The 25210-nt window shown below is 35.1% G+C and overlaps 1 protein-coding gene across 1 annotated transcript; it reads left to right on the top strand.

The window, feature by feature from the left end:
• The first annotated feature begins 17798 nt into the window (after positions 1-17798).
• LOC141720582 (putative pentatricopeptide repeat-containing protein At5g40405) lies at positions 17799-21286 on the top strand. Its single transcript, XM_074523072.1, has 2 exons — positions 17799-20713; positions 20797-21286. Exon 1 carries the CDS (start codon positions 17925-17927, stop codon positions 19980-19982), a length of 2058 nt encoding a protein of 685 aa, XP_074379173.1. The 5' UTR covers positions 17799-17924; the 3' UTR covers positions 19983-20713; positions 20797-21286.
• Positions 21287-25210: the final 3924 nt, after the last annotated feature.

Genomic DNA, 25210 nt, shown 5'->3' with positions numbered 1-25210 from the left:
ATTAGAAAAGCAAAATAAAATTTTCTTGGTGACTTTTAACACTCTATGATTACTAGAGAAATACTCTGATAACAGCATAAATTCTGATAAGCAGTCGTGACTCACTTACACTGAGAAGCCACTGTAAAATAGAATTTCAAAAGATGCATAAAATGAGCACAAAACAGCTGAGGTGGACTCATGCATGAACTCATTCTAAAGTAGACCTCAGAATAATGACAGATTTTGAGCAAAGTTCTTAGTTATGCCTTATTTCTAAGATGTACTGAAGTGAATCAGACTTTACGCTTTGTCTGATATTTAACTTAATGCACACACTTACACTCCATCTGAATGATGAAAATTACTGTGGTGATTAACGTTGTTTTAGATGAACAGTTTATGTGTCAGATTGTATAAATTCTGAGGACAAGTTCTGATGATTAAGTTCTGATGAAACCATATCAGTATTTGTGTGAAGAATTACAGGAATACACATTCACTTTTCGAGTTAAGGAGCCATATTCTGATGACTTTTAAATCCTGATAATAACCAAGTTGTGATGCTGATGTGACAGTATTTATTTACTTGGTTTATTTTTGGTCATTACTTGAACGATAATATTTTTACAGAATATTGGTTAATGTGAGATAAAACAGTCATAATCATTATTAGTTAGTGGTTAACGTGTATGTCCTGAAAAACTGCATGTGCACGGTAATTATTGCTTATTTTACGTGCCCATTAACTCTCATTCTAACCGTTTACTGACTATTCAAATGATGCCAGGTGTAAAGTGTATCCCTTGCTTCAAAAATATGACTGTTGAGTGGAGAGAGTATATATATGAGAGATAAAAGATTTTCTAATCTTTTACTTACTTTTCTATTCTAAATCTCTTTTATTTTCTCTCTCTCTCCTTTTTATTTTCTGAAGTTGTTTTCTCTCAGGACTTTTTACAAACACTTTGCAAACATTCTCTTATTCACTTAATTTCTTACAGAGATGGCACCAAAAGACATAATTTTTGATGGAGCTAAGTTTGTTCCTAATAACTTCTCCGCTATTCTTAGCAAGTCAGAAGCCCCATCAGAACTTCACTTTATTCAGGACTTTCTTGCTAATTCTGATATTGGGTACGCTCTGACCGAACCTGAAGCAGTCTCTGGTACTCAAGTACTGGAGTTCTGGAGAAGCGGAGTATATGATGATGGTGGTGCTTAAGGGTCCCCAAGTATTATTTTTTCATCAGGGGAGGATAAGTATATAGTGATATTGGCTACGGTCCGACAAGCACTGCAGCTGCCTGAGAACTGTGTTTATTCTACTGTTGAAGAGCCAGTTCTTCAAAACATGATGGCCAATCTGGGGTATGAGAGGACATTGGCAAAGCTGGGTCAGTTGAAGAGATATTTCATAAGGATGGAATGGAGTTTCTTCTTTGACTGCATAACCAAGGCTTTTGCAAACAAATGCTCTAATTTTGATGCAATCCCCATATTCAGCCAACAAATCGGGTATGCTCTTATAAATCAAACTGATTTTGACTATGCAAGTGCTATCTTAGGTTTTATTGGGGATAGAATGACAGAAGATAGAAATACTATTTATTTTGCTAGATTATGTCAGCTTATCTATAGTTTTTGTTGTGATAATAAGCCCCAATCTGCTAGTGAATTAATTTCATCATTCAGACTAGCTAAAAGAGCTTTTAATGACTTATTATCTACTGATAATAAAAAGGCTGTGTTAAGACCCCTCCTAGTTCCTTTATCTGTCAAACAAGCCTTAATAACCTACAATCCAGTTAAATATACCACATTATATCCTGATGTTCAACCATCAGAACCTCGTCCATCAGTACCTACCACCTCTACACAAACACCTCAAACTTCTCAACCTCAACCTTCAGATCCTACAGTGCAGCCTTCATCTTCCAAACCTAAGAGGACTAAGAAAGTACCTCAGACACAACAGAAGAGAAGGAAAATCATTATGCGAGATGAATCTGATGCTGAGGAACAGGTTCCTATATCGGAACCTGTTATTATAGAAGCTGAGAAGATTTCTTCTCAGAAAGATACTGTAACTGGGAGTTCTAGGCCCCTCAAAAGGCTTAGAAAATTAAATTCTGGTGATAAAACTCCTACAGTGTCTCCACCTTTGAGGAAAGTAAAGAAACAGAGAGCTCATAGGAACATAGTTGAGTCAGATTCAGATGTAGTGGAAGCAGCTAAGGAAGGGGATCAGGAATCTCTGATCTAAACAGAACCAGTTGTTATTGAATTACTTCCTTCTGCACAACCACAAACTACACAACCAGAAACTGCTCAAGATAAAATGCCTACACCTTCTATGTCACCTATAGTTGATCCAGTACATACTGAAAAACCGGGTACAAGTGCTGAAATTGATATCCATAACCTGATTGTGCCTGAGGTTTTGTACTTGGAAGCTCCATAAATTTAACTCACTCCACCAACAACATCACTTTTGAATGTTGATCAGAACCTGGCTACAGATCAGAATTTAGAGGATGATGTTGAAGCCTCTATAGCCTCACATACTGCTGTTTTACCAGAGGATGCTGATACTGCAGGATCTACAAGTTCTGATGCTGCCAATGAAGAAATTACTGGTGAAGCTGCTACCAATTTAGATGCTGATGCAGTTGGTCCATCTGGACATGCACCTCAACAAACTGTTCATAAAGTTGATTTAGTCAAGAAGTTTGTTACAGGGGAAGCACCAGTACCTTGGAGTGAAACTCCTAGAGGAAAGGAGTGGACTAAAGAATGGAACTCAGTTAGTTTTGTTCCTTCTAAAAAGATTCTTGCTGAGCATCTTGCAAAAGCTGATGAAATGCTGATAAATGATGATTTCAAGGCACAGTTGAGAGTTACTGCATTGAGTACAAGGCACCTTCAAGGTCAACACTCAATAACTCATGACAAGGTGAATAAAATTCAAGAAAACTTGATCCAGCAAGATATGAATCTAAAACTTGAAAAGAACAGATTTTTTAAGCCAGCCTTTGACAGAATTTCCTACATTGAGAAAACTCAGGAGAAGCAAGAAGCTCAAATTGAAGAAATTCTGAAGAATCAAGCTTCTTACCAAAATCAACTCAATGAGATCCAATCCTCAGTGGAATTTCTTGTCTCTCTTCTATTACCTGCTGATGCCAAAAAGGGGGAGAAAGTGATTAATTCCAAATGCAAATCTATTTAGACACTGAAAGGAAAGGATGATGAAAATGATGACCAGGGAAATTCTAATAAGGGTAGAGGTCAAGGTCAATGCAAAGGATTTTAATCAAGTAAAGCTGGAACTACAAGTCAAAGAACAAGTTCTGATACTGGGAGAAGAATAAGTTCTGATACTGGTAAAAGGATAAGTTCTGATGAACATCTGGAACTTGATGAGGAAATTTCAAGACAATTATTTCTGAAAGAAAATCCAGGAATGGACTTTGAGAGTCTAAAGGAAGAAGAAGCTAGACTTAAGTTAGAAAAAGTCAACTTCAAATCTAAAGCTTCCGTTGTTGAAAAGAAACTTCCTAAGGCTAAAGGCATTGTGATAAAAGAAAGGACAAATCTTGAGGCAATTAAAGCCAAATCACAAGTGGAGATAGATCCAAGGTCCAAGGGCAAACAAAAAGTTGATGAACCTGTAAAGGTTTATATGCCAGTTATGGATGAAGAAATAATTGATGAAGAAGCATATGCTAATCTTACTCTGATGCATAAGAAGAATTTTCAAACAACCTCTGACATGGCTCATGTTGTTCAGAGTCAAGATTTAGTAAGTTTTGATATGACAGTGAAGCAAGCAACCTCTGACTTTGCTCAAGTTGGCTTGATATCAGAAGATAAGGAAAAGGAAACCTCTAACATTGCTCATGTTAAACCTTCAAAGTTACTCCTTAGGTTTAATCAAAGCTAAACAAACTCAATCTTTGAAGACTGCAACAAGTGGTTTTGAAGCAAGAGTTGTTACACGAAAAGAAGCAAGAGATAAATCTAGATTGGGTAGTGCTGATGAAAGAAGAATACAGAACACAACCAATGACCCAACTTCTTTAAGTGAACCAGGTGTTGGAGCAAATCCTGAAAGATTGAATCGACTTGAATCTGTACAAATGGTTTACCATACCTTCTTGAAAGAACATATCTTGTTATATTTTATGATAGATGGAAGGGTATACCATATTAGGCAGAATGCTATACCACTGAAGTATTTTGAGGAACTGGAACATGTTCTATTCTTATTTCAAGTGAAGAACAGATTAACAGATAGTGCTGCAAATTATTTGAAGATTCAAATTCAAAGACAGAAGAAGCTTTACTCTGTAAAGTCTGACAGCACATATTGTCCCAAGTACAGAGATCACAAGGGTGATATTGTCAATATGAAGCCTAACACTGCTAAGATTATAACTACTTTTCTGGGTTATAAGGCTGTGGAATTCAATCTTGAGTCTGACAAGGCATATTTAATCAGACTAGATCAGGAGATAAGAAAAGCTAAGATAAATGATCACAGAGCAGCTATTTTTCAAACTGAAGAAGATACAACTGAATTGAAGAATGCCAAAAGGAGGATGGTTAATGAACTTGAATATGCTGAGAGATGTTTGTTAAAGAACTATCTCAAAACAACTCCTGATATCAAAGAGATCGGTAATTGAAGCCAAGTCAAAGATCTACAACTACTTAAATTATGAATTTTATACAAACTGAAGCTGTTATCAAAAGTTAAAGATGGTAAAGCTGAAAGGACTGTAAGTTGTAGTTATCTAGTCAAATTCTGATGCATTTGTACTTAATGTTTTTGACATCATCAAATATCTGTTGAACTTGTATATTGTGCTAATTTACAAGTTGGGGGAGATTGTTAGATATATTTGATAATGTCATGTGTAATATGATTTGTGTTTAGTTTTCAGATCTTACCTTACAGGACAAATCAATACTTAACTGGAAATCAGCACTTATACTGAAGACAGAACTTAAGATATCAGAACTTAAGTTATCAGAACTTAAGGTTCAGAAGATATTTATCAGGAGATAATATCAGGACTTAAGATGACTTTCAGATAAGGCAGGCGGCTGATTGAAAGGAAAGAAGATCGAGACTAAGACAGGAAGAATTGTGCATGAAAAAGGAATTCTATGAAGAATAGAATACTTGGAAGAAAAGATAACTAGTTGATTTTTTTTAGGAAGCAGAATTATATTCCATATCAATTAGAAGATTATCTTATAACTGTGTAGTATATAAACACAGACATAGAGTTTACACTATAAGTGTTACGATTATCGGAGTTATTATTCTTTGTAACTCTAGCAGCTCTCGTGATAATTTGTTCATCACTGAGAGAGGACAGTTCCATATTGTAACAGAGTTTATTGTGTTGAATAAAATCTGTTTTCTGTTACTTGAGTTCTTATATTCGATTTGATTGTGATAAACATTGTATTCAACCCCCTTCTACAGTGTGTGTGACCTAATAGGCCAGCTTTCTCAACCACACCTGTGAGCATGGACTTTTCTCCTATCATGTGCCTAGAACACCCGTTGTCCAGAATCCACATGATCTTTTCCTTTCGAACCTAACCCTGCAAACACATATTGATTAAGAAAACTTTGGTACCCAAGTTTTAAGAAAACTTTGGTACCCAAGTTTTCTTCGGTTCTGAAGGTTTAGGGGTTAGAAATAGGATCAACAAATGAAACCTTAACAAGATTAGCTTTCACTTTGACTGACTCCTTCCCAGTGCTAGTCTCAACAGAGTTGTTAGACTTAGAGACATGAGGTACTATAGTCTTTTCTCGTGTGTGCTCATTACTCATGCTTGTCTTAGTGTCAGTACAAGTGCTAGCAGTTACAGGAAAATCTTTAAAATACTCAAGCATGGTAATAAATTCACATGGCATACAACCAACTACGCCCTAAGGCTCATAAAAACTAGGCATGGCAGGCATACTAGAAGATGTAACAGATTCTACTTTAGCTTTAGTGCATGCATATGTAAGGTGTGCAACAGAATTGCAATTATTACATAACTTTCTAGATACAGATGAGGAAGATGCAAAATCAGATTTCTTATTCACATATACCTTACCATTCCTGTTCTTCTTAGCTTAACCTTAACACTCTAACCAGTCTTAGGGTCATCTATGGTGTCTGGTTTCTTAAGTGTGTTAGGTCCTTTCTTATCCACTTTGTTGTCAGCTTTGGGTTTTTCCTTACTAGCTGGAGCCTTAGGAGTCCTAAGGGATTTCTCTACTTTCCTTCTCTCTCTGCCCTCAGCAATCAATTCCTCATTGATTGGCAAACTTACTTCATCCAAAAGTTCTGAAACAGACTCAGTGAACAATGGAGATACATCATCCTTAATAACTTATGGTACCTTTTCTGAGAAAAACATGTTTATCTCTGATTCACCACTATGTTTTTTAATGGCTAGCTTAGAATAGTCAAGTCCTATGGAAATCTTAGATTTAAATCTTTGACTGTCTATTATCTCATTCTGAGTCAAAGCTGTATTCTTAAACGCCCTTAACTCCTTTTCTAAATCAGCAATTTGGGTTCTAAGAATGGCTTCTATGTATGTGTTGCACTTAACCTTATTCTATAGGTATTTATTCTTCTGCTTGAGTTATTCTAGGCCAACTACAAGCAATTCTAGTTCTTCATTTCCAGAGGTCAAACTCCCAGCTCTAAGAACTAACTTATCATTTTCAAGTTTATATGCAAGCATGCTTGTATGAACATTATACGATTCTAAAGTAAGTTCATGCACAATAGATTTGTATTCAGATTCAGACATATCAATAGTGGTAAGTTCGGGAACTTGAGATGATTGTGGTGATTCCTATGCAGAGTCTTCCATAAGAGCTCGATTCACATACTCTTCCTCTTCATCTGAATCAGTATCATCCAAGCCTTTTCCTTTAGCAATGTATGCTCTTCCCTTTTCCTTAACCACATAAGCATTAAGCTTCTCTTTTAGCTTCTCATTCTGCCTCTTCAGATCTTCATAAGTTTCTTTCTTTTCATACGAATCTTTTCCTTTTACTTCCTTGGGCATTCTGCAATCAGATGCAAAGTGCCCCAACTCATTCAGTTGTAACATCTTGTCTTGCTCTTGTCTACCCAACTTGACTTGTATCCTCCTCTGGAGATTGACCCTGATGAGTAGCTCCCTTTCTGAAATCTCCCAGATGAACCTCTTGATTTGTAGTTGGGTTTTCTTTTGAATCTAACATGACTAAATTTTGTCGTCATGTATGCCCTAGATTTATCCTCCAACTCTTCAAGTTCTTCCTGACTATAGAACTCACTTTCATCCTCTGGCTCACCGAGAGAAATTTCAGCTACAATAATATCCTTGATTGTTGAGGAGGGTGCAACCTTGACTTCTTGAGTTTCAGGTTCACGAACAACAAGTGCAGTGGTTTTTGCAAGTGTCGTACTCTTATTGTCAACATAACTAGGGCTATAGATAATAGCTCTCTGCTCTTGTTCCAATTCATGGGTTCTCAGCTTTCAATAAATCACATCCAGGGACATGGTAATAAAATTAGCTCTTTCCCCGATTGATGTGTTCTTTTGTTCCAAGTGAACTGGAAGAATCAGCATAAACTTTATGTTAGACTCTCGTATCGGATAAACTTTCCCTTGTAGCTTCAGTTCGTTTAACAATCTTGCATATCTTTCAAAAAGTGAAGACAGTGTTTCTCCGAGTTGAAATTTAAACGCTTCATACTGAGTCGTCAGAATATCCATCCCGTTTCTTTGGCTTCTTCTGTACCTTCCATCAAAAGCTCAATGGTTTCCCACATATCATTCGCACTATTACTTCCTAGAAGTTGATGACTCATATCATTATCGGTCGATTCCAGTATTATGAGTTGAAGGCTTGTGTCCAGATTTATCAACTCCTTGTTATTTTAATTGTGACCACAAGGATACAGTGGTTAACTTAACCATTTTCCTTGCATTATCGTTTAACCTGCGACCACAGGGTACAAATCTAACTTACGACCATTAAAAAGAGAATGTGTATCCCTTACTTGCGACCACTAGAATAAGGAAATGACTTGGTATATTTTTATTTCATGTCTTCAATAACTGTATCAATAACACTTATTCTGTATAACTGAATTAATTTATTTCTGGTATGTTGATGCTTGGTGCACTGGTCTGGTTCACAAACAACTAACATGAACTGACTTAATTCAATATCTTCTGCAGTTCTGAGCTGATACATCTTGATTGAATATTCATTGCTTCATTCACTGAACCCCTAATCTGTAAAACTTCAAATCAAATCATTTCACTGACACTGGAAGTCCTTTGACATTTTATTCTTCATGGAGGCTTGAACATATTAATGAACTTCTTCCCATGACCTGGTTACGGACTTAGAGCATTAATTCCATCTTTTGATTCATTGTATTTATCTAGTCTTCATCTTCGGGGTTCCTCTGCTTCACAGTGTAATATTATTTATTTGTTTATGTTTCAAGTTGAGTTGTAATTTCTCGATTACATATTACGTTACATTATGCTTTACAATCATTTTATAAGAGAGCATGTCACAAATGGTACTGTATAATTATATTTTGTACCCATAGAGGATCAAATTGTAGACATCTTTAAAAACCGCTTGATGAATCCACTTTCTCTAATCTGGTTAATGAACTTGGGATGTTAAATCTTTATAATTGATCTAATTAGAAGCCAATAACTGCATTTTGCTTCGAATAAATTCACTTGTCAATAAATGCCAATATTGTTTGGACATGTGAATTTATTTGCCACTATTTATTTCTTGTATTTTAAATATTTGTGTGCTTGCATCTAATTGATAAATATTGAAGCACATTCATATTATTAAAATATTTGAAAATAATTTCATCATTGTTGATTAAATTGTGAGTAAAATTATTGCAGCATAATTTTGATACAGAAAATTATGAAATAATCAATTTAATGATAATTGTTGTAATTTTGTAACAAAGCTGTGATTTATTGATTTTGGTGGACTTTATATAATTTAATATTTGAAGAGTTTCACTGAAATTAAAATAATACAAGCAACATAATTTTATCCCACTAAGTCTATGATATTATCAAATTAATGATAATTATTATATACTGTGAATGAAATTGTGATATTTTAAATTTTGGTTAATTTTTAAAATCATTTGATATTAAAAAGAATTCACTAAAATTATTACTAAGTAGCATAAATATTATTCATAAATTGCTGACATATATTAGTCAATGGTATATTTGTTAGAGAATTAACTGATAATGTTTGTGAATTTTATCATACATTAACTATTGTATTCTAACTTTAAATCAGTAATGATTTTTTTTTCAGAAAATAATTTGTTTTAATAAATGAATCACTTAAAAAATTTTCTTAGTGTTTAGAAAGTTGCCCCCGCGAGCGCAAGTTAAATGATCAACTGTGGGCGCAAGTAAACTTTTGTTTACTTAGAATTTTTTTTCACTACTTCCCTGTAAGCGCAATTCGTGACTTAGTCACAAGAAGTTGCAAGTGAGAGGAGTACCCAGTAGTCGCAAGTGAGTTCCTACTTAGATTTTTTTTTGCTTCACTGACATCGCAACTACATAATTACCTGTAGTCACTAGTGAAGCTACTTAGATAATTTTTCAAGTTAACAAGCACACTGTATGCACAACTAAGGGTATTCTACCTTGTAGTCGCAACTCCTTCACTTGGAGATTTTTATGTTGTTGTGTGTGTATATATATATATATATAACTTTTAACTGTCTTATTTTTTACATACATATATACACACAAGCAATCAGGAGGTGAAAGAGAGGTTTTTGAGATCAAATTTTGATTTTATCCGAACCCTACCAAAACTCTGTCCAAATTTCAATTGGACTTTAAATTATTGAAACCCATATTAGTGGCTTCATTCTGATTATAATATCACTTGAATCCATAGGTTTTTAGTTGATCTGTATTTTAAGTTTCTTGGGTAACTAAGGCTGGGTTTGGTTAAACAAAGTGTTTGATTATAATCTATTAAAATTTGAAGCATTTAGTTAGGGTTTATCTCTAATTTGATCATTAATATTTGTGTGTGTTACATTAGTGAATTTCAATTTATGTACATGATTTAATTTTTTTTAAATCAAAATTTTATTCTTATTTTTAATTAAATGGCAGATAATATTAAGATTCTAAAAACAAACTGTGTTTCGATTATAGAACGCGATCCAGTAAAAATGGGTATTTTTTGAAAATGAATCTGTTTTTTAAATGAACACTCAATTTTGCGTTATGCATTAACTACTAATGTCAAGTTGAATGTGGATTTTCTCAGGTATATACACACAACAGCTGAAGACACATCAAACAAAAATCGGCTTGAATTCTCTTTCTTTATTGGTGACGAACAATCAGAATCACGGAGGATAATTTAAATGAACATCTTCAACTTTCTCGTGATCATTTTGATGACTTATGTAACACCCCCAAATCCGGGGTCGGGGATCCGGGTTGTCACGAGTTCCATTTCCCTTAACAACACCCAATCTTAAAAAATAATCGATTACTCTGTACTGTGACCCCACAATAAACACACACACCACAAGTTATAGTCTCAGAGATGAATATCCAAAAATAATCACAAGTCGCTTTATTCCACCAATATATGCCAATACACCTTAAAAGGGTTTCTGAATAAATTTACATTTCTTTGCCATTATTACAATTCATAAATATACATCAATCTGGTACATCAAAAGTTGAAGCCTAGCCTATTGGTAGTTCCTACCTCAGCTACATCGACATCAACGCCTATAGGAAACTGCGGAACGTTTCCTATCCGCTCGCGAATTGGGAGCTTGGTCCTGTTCATCTTTTCTATCTGTTGTTGTGTGATGAAAGAAGAAAGCAAGGGTGAGCAGCAAGCCCACCAAAATAATATGTATAATGATTTACAGTATATGAGCCTTCTCATAGTACTCATGAAAGTCTTGGTCAAAAGAAATGAACCGAGTTTGATATCTTAATGCGATGAAGTCGCAAAATATTCAGTATATATACATATATACTTTTCAAAATCTTGGAAGTCCTCTTCCATGCATAATATACACAGAGTTCCAGTTTATAACTGTATAAAACTATCGTTGCAAGGTGATCTCATATATCTAACCTTGTCTCAACGTTTTTCTGAAAATCTTTAACATGCATAAGATAATCATTTACTAGATATAAGTTTAAAAGATGAAGTTACAAGATACTCCAATATACTTATATCTTTTCCAAATACTGCTTGAACTACCATCGTTCAAGTTATAATGAGCTTTCAACAGTTCATCACATAGATGAGACTACAAGACAAGATTTGAATAGATTAAATCTTTAAAATATCATCAAAATAAAATGAAGTTATGAGATACTTCATTTGATGCAAACATCATTTTGAAAACTTGACCCTGCCAACACTCAATAATCGCCCAACCGTAGCCTTTCTATCGAAGTGCTCTGGGTAGTGTTGCAGAAATATCCAATTGGATGATGAACTCATTACGGGAGTTTGCCGCGCCAGGAAGACCACTTACGATGATCAGTCGTAGTAGTACAACCCCACCATTTTCTACATATAGAGGAGAACCTGTCGGATTTACTTGTCAACCGAACACTGGACTCCTAAGGAATGGACCGTCTTAGCGGAACTTCCAGGCCATTATGGGCCAATATAATAAGGCTGGGCCGGCGCCACTCGACCACTTACGCCACTCCTAGTTCAGATGAAATCCATGACTCTGAAACGTAAAGCTCGTCCCCCCTTTCCCCAAGTAGAAACTTGTTGATACGGCTCCACCAAGAAGTCGTATCTAGTTGGAAAGGAAAACTCACCGATATTTCCCAGGCGATGCCTGTTAATGGATTAACTTGTTCCAAGAATTTTACTTCCCGAGTGTTGGGTAAGTAATCAAAATTCTTTTATCAAGACAGCAACCTTGTTGCGAATATAAAACACACCACAGAGCCGGATCCCTCAGGTTTTGAGCGAGTATTTAAATCCCCTTCGAAAGGAGGATCTTAAATATAAAAATGAGTTTTGGGATCCGCTCTAACTTTTAAAAATTATTTTGAAGACTCGCAAAACATTTTTAAGAATGTTTGGAGTGATGCTGATTTAACAAAATAAATCAGTCCCAATATATTAGAAAATATTTGAATATTATTATTTAAATAATATTCCCATAAAGAATAATCTTTATAAAAATAATTGAAGTAGATGTTGTAAAACTTATACTTGAAATGAGTATTAAATAACCGAAGATATACTTATACGAAAGTACTATCTTTATTTGAATCATCAAGATAAGTTTGATTATCGACACCTTATTCTTTAATAAAATAAAGAATATATCTCAGCAAATAATCGGAGTCATAGATCCTCAAATGAATATTCAAATAATATTCAATAAATAAAATAAGCTGAGTCATAAGCCCTCGAATGAATATTCGAAATAATATTCAATAAATAAATAAGCTGAGTCATAAGCCCTCGAATGAATATTCGAAATAATATTTAATAAATAAAATAAGTCGAGTCATAAGCCCTCGAATGAATATTCGAAATAATATTCATTAAATAATATAAAGCTATCGAATAAACCTTATTCGATTAATAGTTTTGAAAACTATAACCATATATATATAAATATATATATATATATATAAAATCTACTCGGGATCCTCGACTCCCGGTTTTAGAAAATGTTTTCACCTTTGGGTCCCTATACTAAGGGTATATGCAATTTACCGTTATTCTCTAGCATAGGTATTATCAACTGAATCAACATATATATATGGCAAGAATACGAAACAGGCATGCATATATACCATATTACATGCTACAATATATCGCAAGAATTTGCTAAATAACCATTATGCATTTATCACAAGATAATGTATATACAAGTGTATACATCACAACAACAGTATAATGGATAGAAAACTTGCCTGAGTGCTCCCGGATAGACTTAAGCTTAGAGTGGGTCCGATAACCTATGAACAACAACATAAGTCGGAATTAAACCCCGGTCGCTTAAGAACTAGACTTTAACCATTTAGAGTCCTAACGTTCGCTTTCGCGCTTAACGATTTACTTAAGTCGCTCAAGTACCCTCGGCTCCCCCATTTTTAATAAATTAACCATTATGAGTTTTAAGGCGATTCTTTCGTAAGTGTCTTACCAACTGCCTATTACACCTTACATAAATGTTTCATACTTCAATTAGTCCTTTAAGGTCTTTAACCTATGTTTCAAAGTAAGGCGAGGGGTAATGTTTCATTCGCGAAACGTCGTTACTTAAAACAGTCGTTTCTCCTAAACCGTTCATCGGAATCAAACGAACCACATATCAAAACGAAGTTCGTAACATGAACTATTTAAACATGGCAATGGTCAAAACCTAGCAGGTAGTTCTTGGGTCCTAATGTTATGAACAAAAGCAGTCTAAAGTAAATCGGACATTACGACGGCTATGTTTACGCGATTTCCCAATTTTATACCATTCCAATTCAACCACCAATCAATCCACAATCACAACCAAATCAAAACTCCATCCATACTACATCATAACAGCCCCAACAACTCAACATTAACAATTTATACTTATTCCCCACATGAACTAAAAGCTTTACTTAAGTTCTTTAACTAATTATCAAGATTTACAACTCCAAAAACACCACAAAACCAACTAATCTCTACAAACTCAACCAAACTTTAAACAAACAAGCATCATGCTTCATATATACTATATCAATCATATTCATTCCTAATTACTCAAAACTAAAGCTAGGGTTTGGAGTTTATACCTTCCTTGGAGCTTTTAATCAATGAAAGATCCTTGGAATGCCCATGGAAGCCTTGATCTATGCTTAAGCTACCTTGAACTTTCATAAAAAATCAAGAAAACCAAAGTTATTTCTTGAAGGTTACTATTCACCATCTTCTTCCTTGATTTATTGGAAGAGATTGTGAAGGAATTAGAAGCTTAAACTTATAGGACATCCATATCTATGTACAAGGAACCTTAGATAATTACCTTGTGATTTAACAATGCTTGGAACTTGATTTTTGAAAATTTCTTCTTTGAAAAAGAACAAAAGCCGAGAGCAAGCTTGGAGAAAGAGAGATTTTTGTATTTTTTTTGCTTTGATTTGTTTTTTGGTTGGTTGTTTTTGTTTAGATTTTGGTTAATTACCTTAATAACCTTGAACTTTGTGTGGTTATCATTCATCCACACCTCCTTCCCTCCTATGTCATGCTTACATCACCTTATTGTGTCATCATCCCTTAATTGTCCTCTCCTTATTGGTTGGATGACCTCATCATCCCTAACCTCCTTGATTAACTTCCTAATTGTTTGCCTAATGACCGCTGATCTGTTATACAGTTCGCTTAACTTTCGTTTTCGTTTATCGTTTGAGGGATCATACCTGGGATCTTATTACTTGGGTTTCCTTAACCTTTCTCAATACATTATATTCCTTTTATGATCCTCTCTTATAATCCTTTAATTTAAATCCTTTTTATCCTGTTACCTTATACTCAATTCTTTCCGTATCTAGTGGATTTCTGGGAAAAATCAAAGTGTTCGGAATTGGATTCTGACGATCTTTACATACACTTATATACCACATAGAGTACTAATAATATCCCAGAAGATCAATAACAGAACCCCTACATAGTGTGGCATGAAAAGTTTTCTCATTCAGCATAATCTGCAAAATCACTATTCATAAGGGTTTCAAAAATTTCCAAAAATTGGGGTTATTACAACTTAACTAATAGATGAGAACTCCTAAGCTTCTTTTAGGCCATCAATTGCACAATGGAAAATGATAACTTCCCTCGCCATTTTAACAAGAGTCATTTACCAAAGGAATGACATTTTTCAACATCTTGTCGTACTGTCTGGCTCCGAAGACTAGTAGATTCCATGGGCTTACCAAGTTCAATCAAATCTTGGAGTAGCTGTTGCTGAAAATTTTAGAATCAACTTTGGATGTTTGTTCATGGAAGAAATCTTAAAGAATCAGGCTCAACATCAAGATCATATCATATACCACGGTTTCCTTGAAATAGTGTTAGATGAAAAGCTAACAAAAAAACAGAAAGCCTTAGTACGAAGTGATCACTTGGAAGAACCCCACGTGCTGTCAGAAACCATTAATGTCAAGTTACTCAAGAACAAATCTTATTCCAATGACAACAAGAAGAGAACTCAAGTATCATTGACAGATCACATCAGGGAGTACTTTGTTACCCCTACTCAGCAAGCTGAAACTGCACATCAAGCTGAAGAAGGAGCAGGACAACTAAAGCAATAAGCTCAACCAATGGATGTTGATCAGGAACCTATCACTACTGAACAAGAAGAAGAATTTGTGCCAGAACAAACAGCAGAGGATGTATACATACCAGATCTCTCAGGTATGAATGTCTCTTCAAATAGTGGAACTTTTGAAAAATTTTCTGACTTGATTGACATTGATTCTTTACACATGGATGATTTTCACATACAGATCCTTGAGGATCAAATTAGGATAATAGGAAATGATTTTGTTTTCCCGCAAATTCATAACCACCCTCTAGAGCCAACAAAAGAATCTCAAAATCTCTTAACCAAATCCCTGGAGTATAAGGATCCACTGAGTGAAGAGGGAGAAACTGTACTACTTGCAAAAAAAGGGAAGGTACAATAGATAACCCACAACTCTGTCTCCACAGGATAAAACTAGTATCCAAATTGAGACAACTATAATCCCCCTTGTATCTTCTCAAAAGGATACAATGGCTGAAAATGCAATGAAACAGTTGTTGGATCCATTTGGTATTACTGTTGCAGACAGCTACAACAACTTTTTGTTGAAATGCTGTCAAAAAGGTGTTTGGTAAATTCTAAAAACTGTTGTCTGGAAAAGCGCTTTTGGTCTAAAAGCTGCTGTTAGTTAAATCATGTCCCTCATGCTGTTGGAAAAACCTGTTTTCAGCTTTTGTAAAAAGTAGCTATCAGTTTCACCATCAAACCTTCTCAAAATATGCATAAATAGAAAAAAATTACCAAACAGTCATCTAATTTGTTTGACAACACTTTTTTAACCAACACTTTTTCTTACAGCACAACAGTTTTCAACAGCACTCCCAAACAGAACTGTAATATAATTTTAAGAAAATAGAATGTTTTATTTTAGTCATTTGATCAAAATCAAATAAGTCAATAGTTATGGGATAAATGGAGTACTGTTAAGTGTTCCCATGATTCATTAATTTATTCAAATTTTAATTTTGACTAATATATTTGATCTTATTTTTACCTTAACATTAAAATTTACTCGATTTAAGAAAACACAAAATTGACCGTTTTCCATAAATGTATCAGAGCTCGATCAAGGTAAAATGTTTTTTCAATTATGGCCCGTTTGGGAAACTAGATTTCATTTGAAATTCTGGATTTGATCAAATAAGCTGTTTGGGAATTTGAATTTGGATTTCATTTGAAATCCAGGACATTCAAATATTAGTATAAACATGAGAATTTAAAATGACAACTCAAATACTGTCATTTGAAATCCCTCATTTCAAATGAAATGTAAGTTTCCAAACGCCCTCTTAGAGGATTTAGAAAATTTGTTTATTGGACCAATTCGAACGTTATACCAATGAAATAAGGTGTTTGTATCATGTTACATCCATATAAATTAATAAATTAATGTGTTAGAGATCTTTATAAGGAAAAGTCAATTAATAATTTATATCAAAATTGTTAACTTGATTTATAATTTGACTTGATTTTTGAAAAGTACTCAGTATTTGTTCCTGATTAACGCACGGTCAGGTAAAGTTACATGTGTTGTACTCAACCAGCCTTTTTTCCATATTCCACCTTGTTAAAACAAAATATGCACAAATATCAAAATTTAAACTTTGTGTATATATTTTTTAATAATTGTGAATTCTTAAAAAATGAATTTTAGATTATAATTTATATTTCATACAAAATCAGTCTCTAAAATGTATATATTTATTAAAAATTTGAAGTACTAATATGTATGAAAATTTTATCGAATTTAGAAAAATAATCTTTAGGAAAAAGGTTGAAAAAAGGTTGAAATCATTCATGAACAAAATGAAAAACGAAACGATATATTAATCTCTACACTATAAAATAATATGTGAGATCTGACACCAAGACTACTGTCGCAAATAATTTAATAATATTATTCTGAAAATTCAACACGAGAAATATGAGATTGGAATCAGACATCTTCAACTTCATATGTAATAAGTTTTCATCATCTTATGTTCATATATATTGAAACTACGCAAATTATAAACAACATAATATTTAACTAATATGTCACATACAATAAAATATATTTTTTATCACCAGAATCGTCACACCTTAAAAAAGGAAGAAAAAAAATAAATGTAACATAATTAATTATCACTTAGATATCTATGTAATTATTGAGCATGAATTACTTTTGTTGCTATTTTTTGTACACTATAATTAAATAATTAGGGATTTTATACTTAATTTTTTTTAATCACAAAAAATTAAAATTTCAAAAAGTATCCCCGGAAAGGAAAAAATTCTTTCCGTGGATATTTATAGCGAAAGGTAAAAAAAATTCTTGAATCAAGGCCGTTGAAATAAAGACTAAGTTTTATTTAACACACTATTGTTATATATTAAAACCCATATTTAAAATCGGCTTAAAAAGATCCAAGATTGCTTGGGACTTGGGCCTCTTCTGAAAGTAAAGAAAAACAGAAATGCAGAGCATTTTACATGTATAAATGGGGACAAGTTTAAAAATCAGAAATTTTGGCGTGTAAATTATACATACTCTTGCTCTATGAGTTCTCTTATGATTAAACCAACACCACAATCTATATTATATAACACAATAACATCAATTTTGCGCGAAAACACTCATTTAAATTTCAAACATCTTCAGCAAATTAATACTCAGCTTCACACTCTTGGCCTTCTTTCTTCAACTGCCATTTTAACTCACTTCATTTCATCTGCTTATATTTCTCATAATTTACATTATGCTTTACATTTCTTGAAACATTTGCCATGTTCAGATTCTATACCTTCTTTATGGAATTCATTTATTGGTTTGTCGCTGAAATCATATCGTAATTATGGGCTTGTTATATGTGTGTACAATGAGATGAGATTGAGTAATGTAGTGCCTAGTTTGAGTACTTTTTCGTCGATTTTGAGGTTTTGTGCTGGTTTGGAGAAGACCCAGATGGGGAAATCATGTCATTGTCAGTTGGTGAAGATGGGTTTTGTGAATGATGTTGTTCAGCAAACTGGGTTGCTTGATTTTTATGGGAAAGTTGGGGATTTGAGGAGTGCACGCCAGGTGTTTGACGAAATGTCTGTGAGAGATGTGGTGGCGGATAATGCGATGATTTCGATTTTAGGGAAGTTTGGGTGTGTGGATGAGGCTGGTGAAATGTTTGAGAAAATGGATGAAAGGAATTCGGTTTCTTGGAATTCAATGATTACGTGTTATTGTAAAGCTGGGGATGTTAGGTCGGGTAGGTTGTTGTTTGATGAGAGTCCAGTTAAGGATGTTGTGTCGTGGAATGCGATGATTGATGGGTATTGTAAAATGGGGTTTATTAGGGAAGCTGAGGATTTGTTTTTTCAGATGGGGGGAGTTAGGAATTCTGTTACGTGGAATACTATGATTGCTGGATTTGTTCAGAACAGGGATTTTAATAGTGCGATTCGTATGTTTCAGCAAATGCAAGCTGATGGTGTGAGGGCGACGGAGGTAACGATGGTTAGTTTGTTATCTGCATGTGCTCATCTTGGAGCTTTAGATATGGGTGAATGGATTCATAATTATATTAGACGAAAAAGACTTAGAATTGATGTTGTTCTGGGAAATGCTCTTGTAGACATGTACTGTAAGTGTGGGAGTATAGAATCTGCTTTAAATGTATTCCATAACCTTGATGTGAAGAATATCTTTTGCTGGAATTCTGTCGTTGTTGGATTGGGAATGCATGGCTGCGGTGAGGAGGCTATATCTATTTTTGAATCCATGGAGAAGGAGGGGATACGGGCAGACGGAGTCAGCTTTGTTGGCCTCCTCTGTGCCTGTAGTCATTCAGGCATGATTTCTGAAGGTAGAAGATATTTTTCTATAATGCGTAGTAAATATGGTGTTGAACCTTGGATTGAGCATTATGGTTGCATGGTGGATCTGCTTGGTCGAGCAGGGTTTCTTGAAGAAGCACTGAAATTAATAGGTGCCATGCCCATGAAGCCAAATGCTGTTGTGTGGGGAAGCTTACTCCGAGCATGTCATATTCATAAGCATACCAATATTGGTGAGCAAGTCACACAGCATCTGCTGGAGTTAGACCCAGGTGATGGAGGTAATTACGTGTTTCTGTCCAATCTATTTGCATCATTAAATCGTTGGAAAGATGTCAACTCGTGCCGTAAGTTGATGCTGGAGAGAGGTGTTCGTAAAACACCTGGATGCAGTTCGATTGAGGTGGACAATATAGTGCATGAGTTTGTGGTTGGTGATAGCACACATCCGCAGTTTTACAAAATTAATATATTTTTAGATGATATTGCAAAAGAATTAGAAAGACATGGGCATGAGCCAGATAAGACTTCTGTGCTCCATGATATTGAGGACGAGGAGAAGGAAAGAGCAGTTAGATATCATAGCGAGAGAGTTGCTGTTGCTTTTGGACTAATGAGCACACCTCCGGGAAAAGCTATTCGAGTGGTGAAGAACCTCCGAACATGTAACGATTGTCATTCTGCTATAAAGCTCATGTCACAAATATATGGACGGGATATAATTGTAAGGGATCGAAACCGCTTTCACCATTTCAGGGATGGATACTGTTCTTGTAAAGAATACTGGTGATCCATGGTATGTTTCACCGAAAACCTCATCTTTAAGTTTTTAATTGACATGTACCTGCAAAGTGTAAGGTTAGCTAGTTTCTTTAATTTTTTTTAGATGCAAGGTTTTTCTCAAAATTTATATTTGTTTACCTTTGGACTGTTTCTATAAGCTCCCAATGTCAATGATGCTCAAACAAGATCATTGTAGATGATTTATACCCGGAAAGGAGGAGAAAGTTGTCTAAAATAGCGACTTTAGACTATCATATCAATGCATAGTTTGCACAAGTAATATCTGGATACAAGCTACATAATTCAAAACCCCAAATAATGTTTAGGGACCAGAAACTTCTCTGATTCCACCCATCACCTTTTGCACCTTACATGCTGATGTATAATCTGATAATGTTGTATTATTACTCTCTGACATCGTTAAGATTCAAGAGAGATTGAGAAGACAGTTAGCTTGCCATTATAAGCCAAACAGTACTATGACCGTAGATTTTGCTTCTACTGTTTGTCCGTTGCTGTCTTTGTAACAAATAACAACACCAAGTGCCTGGTTCTTTATTTTTTCTGATGACATGCTATATCATGTGGTCAATCCATGTGATTCATGGGTTATATGCTGGATTTTTTTTCTTTTGTATGGTTTCCGATTATATTTACGTCTTGTGTCACTCAAAGCTACTGCAACAGTGGTCACATTTGCTGAAGTAACTAGGAACAATGGAATTGCCTCTGAAAAGAGTAAGATTTTGCTTTATATGTACATAAATCTGTGTGTCCTTGTCAAACCCCTGTTTAAATAAATATTATTGTCGTATTATTAGGTAATTACTGAACCTTATATGGTGTCTATTCTAAAAAGCTGTCATGATTTACACGGGCTCATGGCTGATGTTGAGGATCGAGTCAAAGCAGACATAAGAATTTGAGGTCTTCCATATCTGTTTCTTTAATAATGTGCTTAGACTTCACAATTGCTCATAAGGGATGAACCAGGGGCAAGACCTATTCTTAAGCAAAGGTAACATGCAAACGCGTCCACCATGAAGTTAATGATGTTTTATTAAATAATCATATCATGCACTACTATTGCGATATTATGAAAGTGGTAACCCTGTTTCTAGCCAAAAGTGACACCATCAACAATATACTGAATACTGATACATCTTGGCCAAAGTACATTTGTTTGGCTGCTCTAAGATAAGGACACCTTGCGTGGAATTTCTCAAATAGCTAATTCGAGGAGCTCCTAATCATCTTTATATTTGTTTCGTGACCACACAAAGCACTAAAAAAGTTTCAGTCTAGAGTCTGGTGATGGATGTTGGGTTGAGTAGACTTCTGGTACACTATATTTAGTGTTCACTCCTACTATTTGCCCGCAAGGGATGACTCAGTTGGTTAAAAATGAGATAACTATTCTCTTACACAGGTTCGAATCCCACGGGAGGAGAATTTATGATTATGCATCCTGAGTCAGAACATGTCGCTTAAATGACGCACCCGAAGGGTAGCGGTTGCAAGTTACAGAAAAAAAAGTCGGCGATTAATCGCTGTTCGGTAGAAAATTGAACTTAATCAGCGAAAATCGGGTCAGAAATTGTTTTTTAAGAAAATCGGTCAAAAATCGGATTGATCGGTCAGAAATTGGGTTAGTCGGTCAAAAATCGGCATAATTAATAAAATTTTTAAAAAATATTTAGTAATATAAAAAAAATTAAAAAATAGTTTTTGTAAAAAAATTAAGAAAAATAATAATCATGTATACATTTTTACTATTTTAAATGGTTATATAATAAAATTTCTTAATTTTCATCTCAAATTGACCTCAACTCATAAGTTATATGTTAAGAATTATATTAATTTAATAATTGAATAATATCCCATATTTTAAATTTATTTGTATAAATATTAATAAAAATTATACATGTATAATCAAAATAGTAAAATATTTACATGTATTATTATTTATAAATAAAAATAATATTAAATTAGTTCCGACTAATGGCCTGATTAATCGTTCCATTTAATTCCCGATTACCCGATTAATTCTTGGACAGTGTTTCCACCGACTAAATCTGATTCCCTCTATTTTTTTTATATGACGTTTGATTTTTGTGTACACACTTTTAAGTTCTTTGACCACATAATTAAAATAATAATTTTTAAAATTTTCTTTTTATAAATTAAAAAATATAACTAAACCTTTAATTCATAAAATGAAAATGTTAAAAATTATTATTTTAAGTATGTGATCGAAGCATTTAGAAGTGTGTATATAAAAGTCAAATGTCGTATAAAAAAAGAGAGAGAGTATTTGAATGCTTGAGGTACCAGGTATGTACAATTTTAAATTATGATGAATCACAATATTCTGCCTTGTGAGGCCTTGTCACTTGTTCGAGCAAGTCTAATTTTAGATGGAAAATGGTTATAGCAATTACTATAATATGTCGCCAAAAAGTCCATTTTGATGGTAAAATAGCACTTGCACTTCAATGTTCCAAATAATTACATAATTAACTAATATTTCATCCAGTTCATTCACTTTAATTTAAAGTGAAACTCCCTCCACTCCATTATTAGTTATTTGAAGATGTGGAAATAATGACTATATTCATTATTGGTCTCAAATATAAGATCAAGTATCCATTTATATATTTATCCAGTAATGCATAACTATGCATTGAAGTTGAGTTTTATGATTTTAGTTCTATATTATAGCTATAAGACTAAATACAGTTATGCATTTGACCCGCTTGGGAAAATTAAACAATGGGAACACGAGTGGGATAGAGTTCAACTAGACGGATATGCTTCTTGCTCATTGCCTTCTGATAGGGAATAAATAAATCCTGATTACGTAATTAATATTGCATTAATTACACATGATTTGGGCTACAAGGCCCAATAAGAAGATGTATGACATTCAGACCAAAAAGGTTAACACATTGATCAGGTCCGATGGACCAGATCAGGCTTGATGGAACAAAGAAGGCCCAAAACCCTGAATATTAATTAATTTCATAATTAATTAATAAGGGAAAAGTCAGCTGGTAAGATGAGTCCTAGTGGAGAAATAAATCCTTGTAGATTGGCCTCCAAAGAACCTAGTGGGATAAGGAATCAGCTTCCTACCTCTTAGGACTCCAAAGTCTATTCTAATTCTGAGACTTGCCCACCAAGTCTCCTAACCCAAATCCAATTCAAGGATTCCCAACATCTATATAAGGTGCCTCACCCCACAAATCAGAACTACGTTTTTCGACTTGATCATTGGCATACAGCAAGGTACGTAGACATCTTGTTAAGGCAGATTGAGTCACGAAATACAAGAGCAGTCAAATCGAGCCTCGAAACTCACGTTCCTTAGTGATAAACACAACAATTATTATACCTTAGTTTTTGATCCATAACATTTGGCGCTGTTCGTGGGAAAAACAACCATGACGAGAACACGGAGAACAAGCAACGTCCTTGAAGGAGGAACACCCGTGGGGATAACCCAAACGATTTCGTCAACCGTGGAGGTGCCTCCGCATTCAACCTATGTCGTCACCCAAGGAGGAGCCCAGGTAGGGGCAACTGAACCTCAACCTTAAGGGACGATTCCCCCGGCTCCTCAAGGTAGGAGACCTCAACTTCAACAACTGCATACACATGTGAATTCTCGACCCATTGGGTATGAGTATTCAACTGTTGTGACCACTAACCCCCCATATGGGATGCCCCTTTACCCCGAGGTTGGAGGAAGTGGACATGCTGCATGGGGTGAAGCACGAGGGCGAACACCCCCTACATACAAGGTTTGGCTCCTATCCCGGAGGATCAGGAATTTTCTGGTCCTTATATTGAGAGAGACTCCGAATCCTCGGGGATGATGAAGTGGCTCCAAGAAGGAGACGTGCTGGCAAAGAGCCTATGGCTGATGGTAACCAACGTCCTAGAAACACCCGATAGGTGAATCCCCAAGAAGTGCAGGAGAGAATTAAGGCCCATGAGGCTGAGATTCAAAGGCTGAAGCGCGACTTGGAGGCGCACCAGGTTCCCAGACCCCCATTACCCCCTAGGGGGAGAAATCCTCCTCCAATCATAGACCTGGATGGTCCGTCACAAAGAAGGGTTGTAATCCCAAGAGCTGATCCAAGCAATCTTCTTCCCCTTGGAGATCTTGATGATCCTACTCCACCATTCACTGAAGAGATAATGAATGCCCATATCTCAAGGAAGTTCAAGATGCCCACTATCAAAGCTTATGATGGCACGGGAGATCCCGCTAATCATGTCAGGACCTTCTCCAATGCACCGTTGTTGCAGCCCGTGAATAACGCTATTAAGTGTCGGGCCTTTCCTCAAACCCTGTCGAGTATGGCTTAAAGATGGTATAGTCGTTTGCCCCTGAACTCTATTGGGTCCTTCAGAGAATTAAGTCAGACTTTTATTAAGCAGTTCATCAGTGGGAGAGAAAAATTCAGCATCCCTCATGAGCATTGTGCAGGGAGCGAAGGAATCCTTAAGAGAATACCTGAATCGTTTCACGAAGGAAGCTTTAAAAGTCCCAGACCTTGATGTCAAGGTAGCCATGATAGCACTGCAACAGGGAACTAGGGATGAGTTCTTCAAGATGTCTTTGGCCAAACGCCCCCCTGAAATCATGTTGCAGCTCCAAGATAGGGCCGGGAAGTACATCAAGGTGGAAGAGAGCATGAGGAAGACCGTAGTGAGCAACGAGCCCGCTGGAGGCAAGAAGCGGAAAACTGATTTGGAATATATCGCTAAGGACAAGTATCCTAGAACTGAGTAAAACCCTGATTCAACCCCGAAGAAGGGAGGACCTGGGCAAAAGTTCGCTGAATACGCTAAGCTGAATGCTCCTAGAAGCCAGATCTTGATGGAAATCGAGAAAGACCAAGATATTCGTTGGCCTAAACCCTTGAAGGCGGATCCTGCCAAGCTAGACAAGAGCAAATATTGTAGATTTCACAAAGATGTTGGTCATGACACCTGTTAGGTCACACAACACTGTAGAAGGGGGTTGAATACAATGTAGAATACAATCAAATCGATTTCGAACACAAGTAACAGTAAACAGATATATTCGATATAATAAACTCTGTTACAATGGAACTGTTCTCTCAGTGATGAACAAATATCACGAGAGCTGCTAGGTTACAATATATGATCTTCTCGATAATGATAACACATATAGTGTAAACCTATGTTTGTGTTTATATAGTA

Source organism: Apium graveolens, chromosome 4 (assembly GCF_009905375.1).
Source record: "Apium graveolens cultivar Ventura chromosome 4, ASM990537v1, whole genome shotgun sequence".
Taxonomy (NCBI): domain Eukaryota; kingdom Viridiplantae; phylum Streptophyta; class Magnoliopsida; order Apiales; family Apiaceae; genus Apium; species Apium graveolens.
The sequence above is the reverse complement of the archived record's forward strand: the minus strand, read 5'-3'. Positions and strand labels throughout refer to the sequence as shown.

Coding starts and splice junctions, on each gene's coding strand:
- LOC141720582 (XM_074523072.1), top strand. CDS start 17,925: ATGAGTTCTCTTATGATTAAACCAACACCACAATCTATATTATATAAC.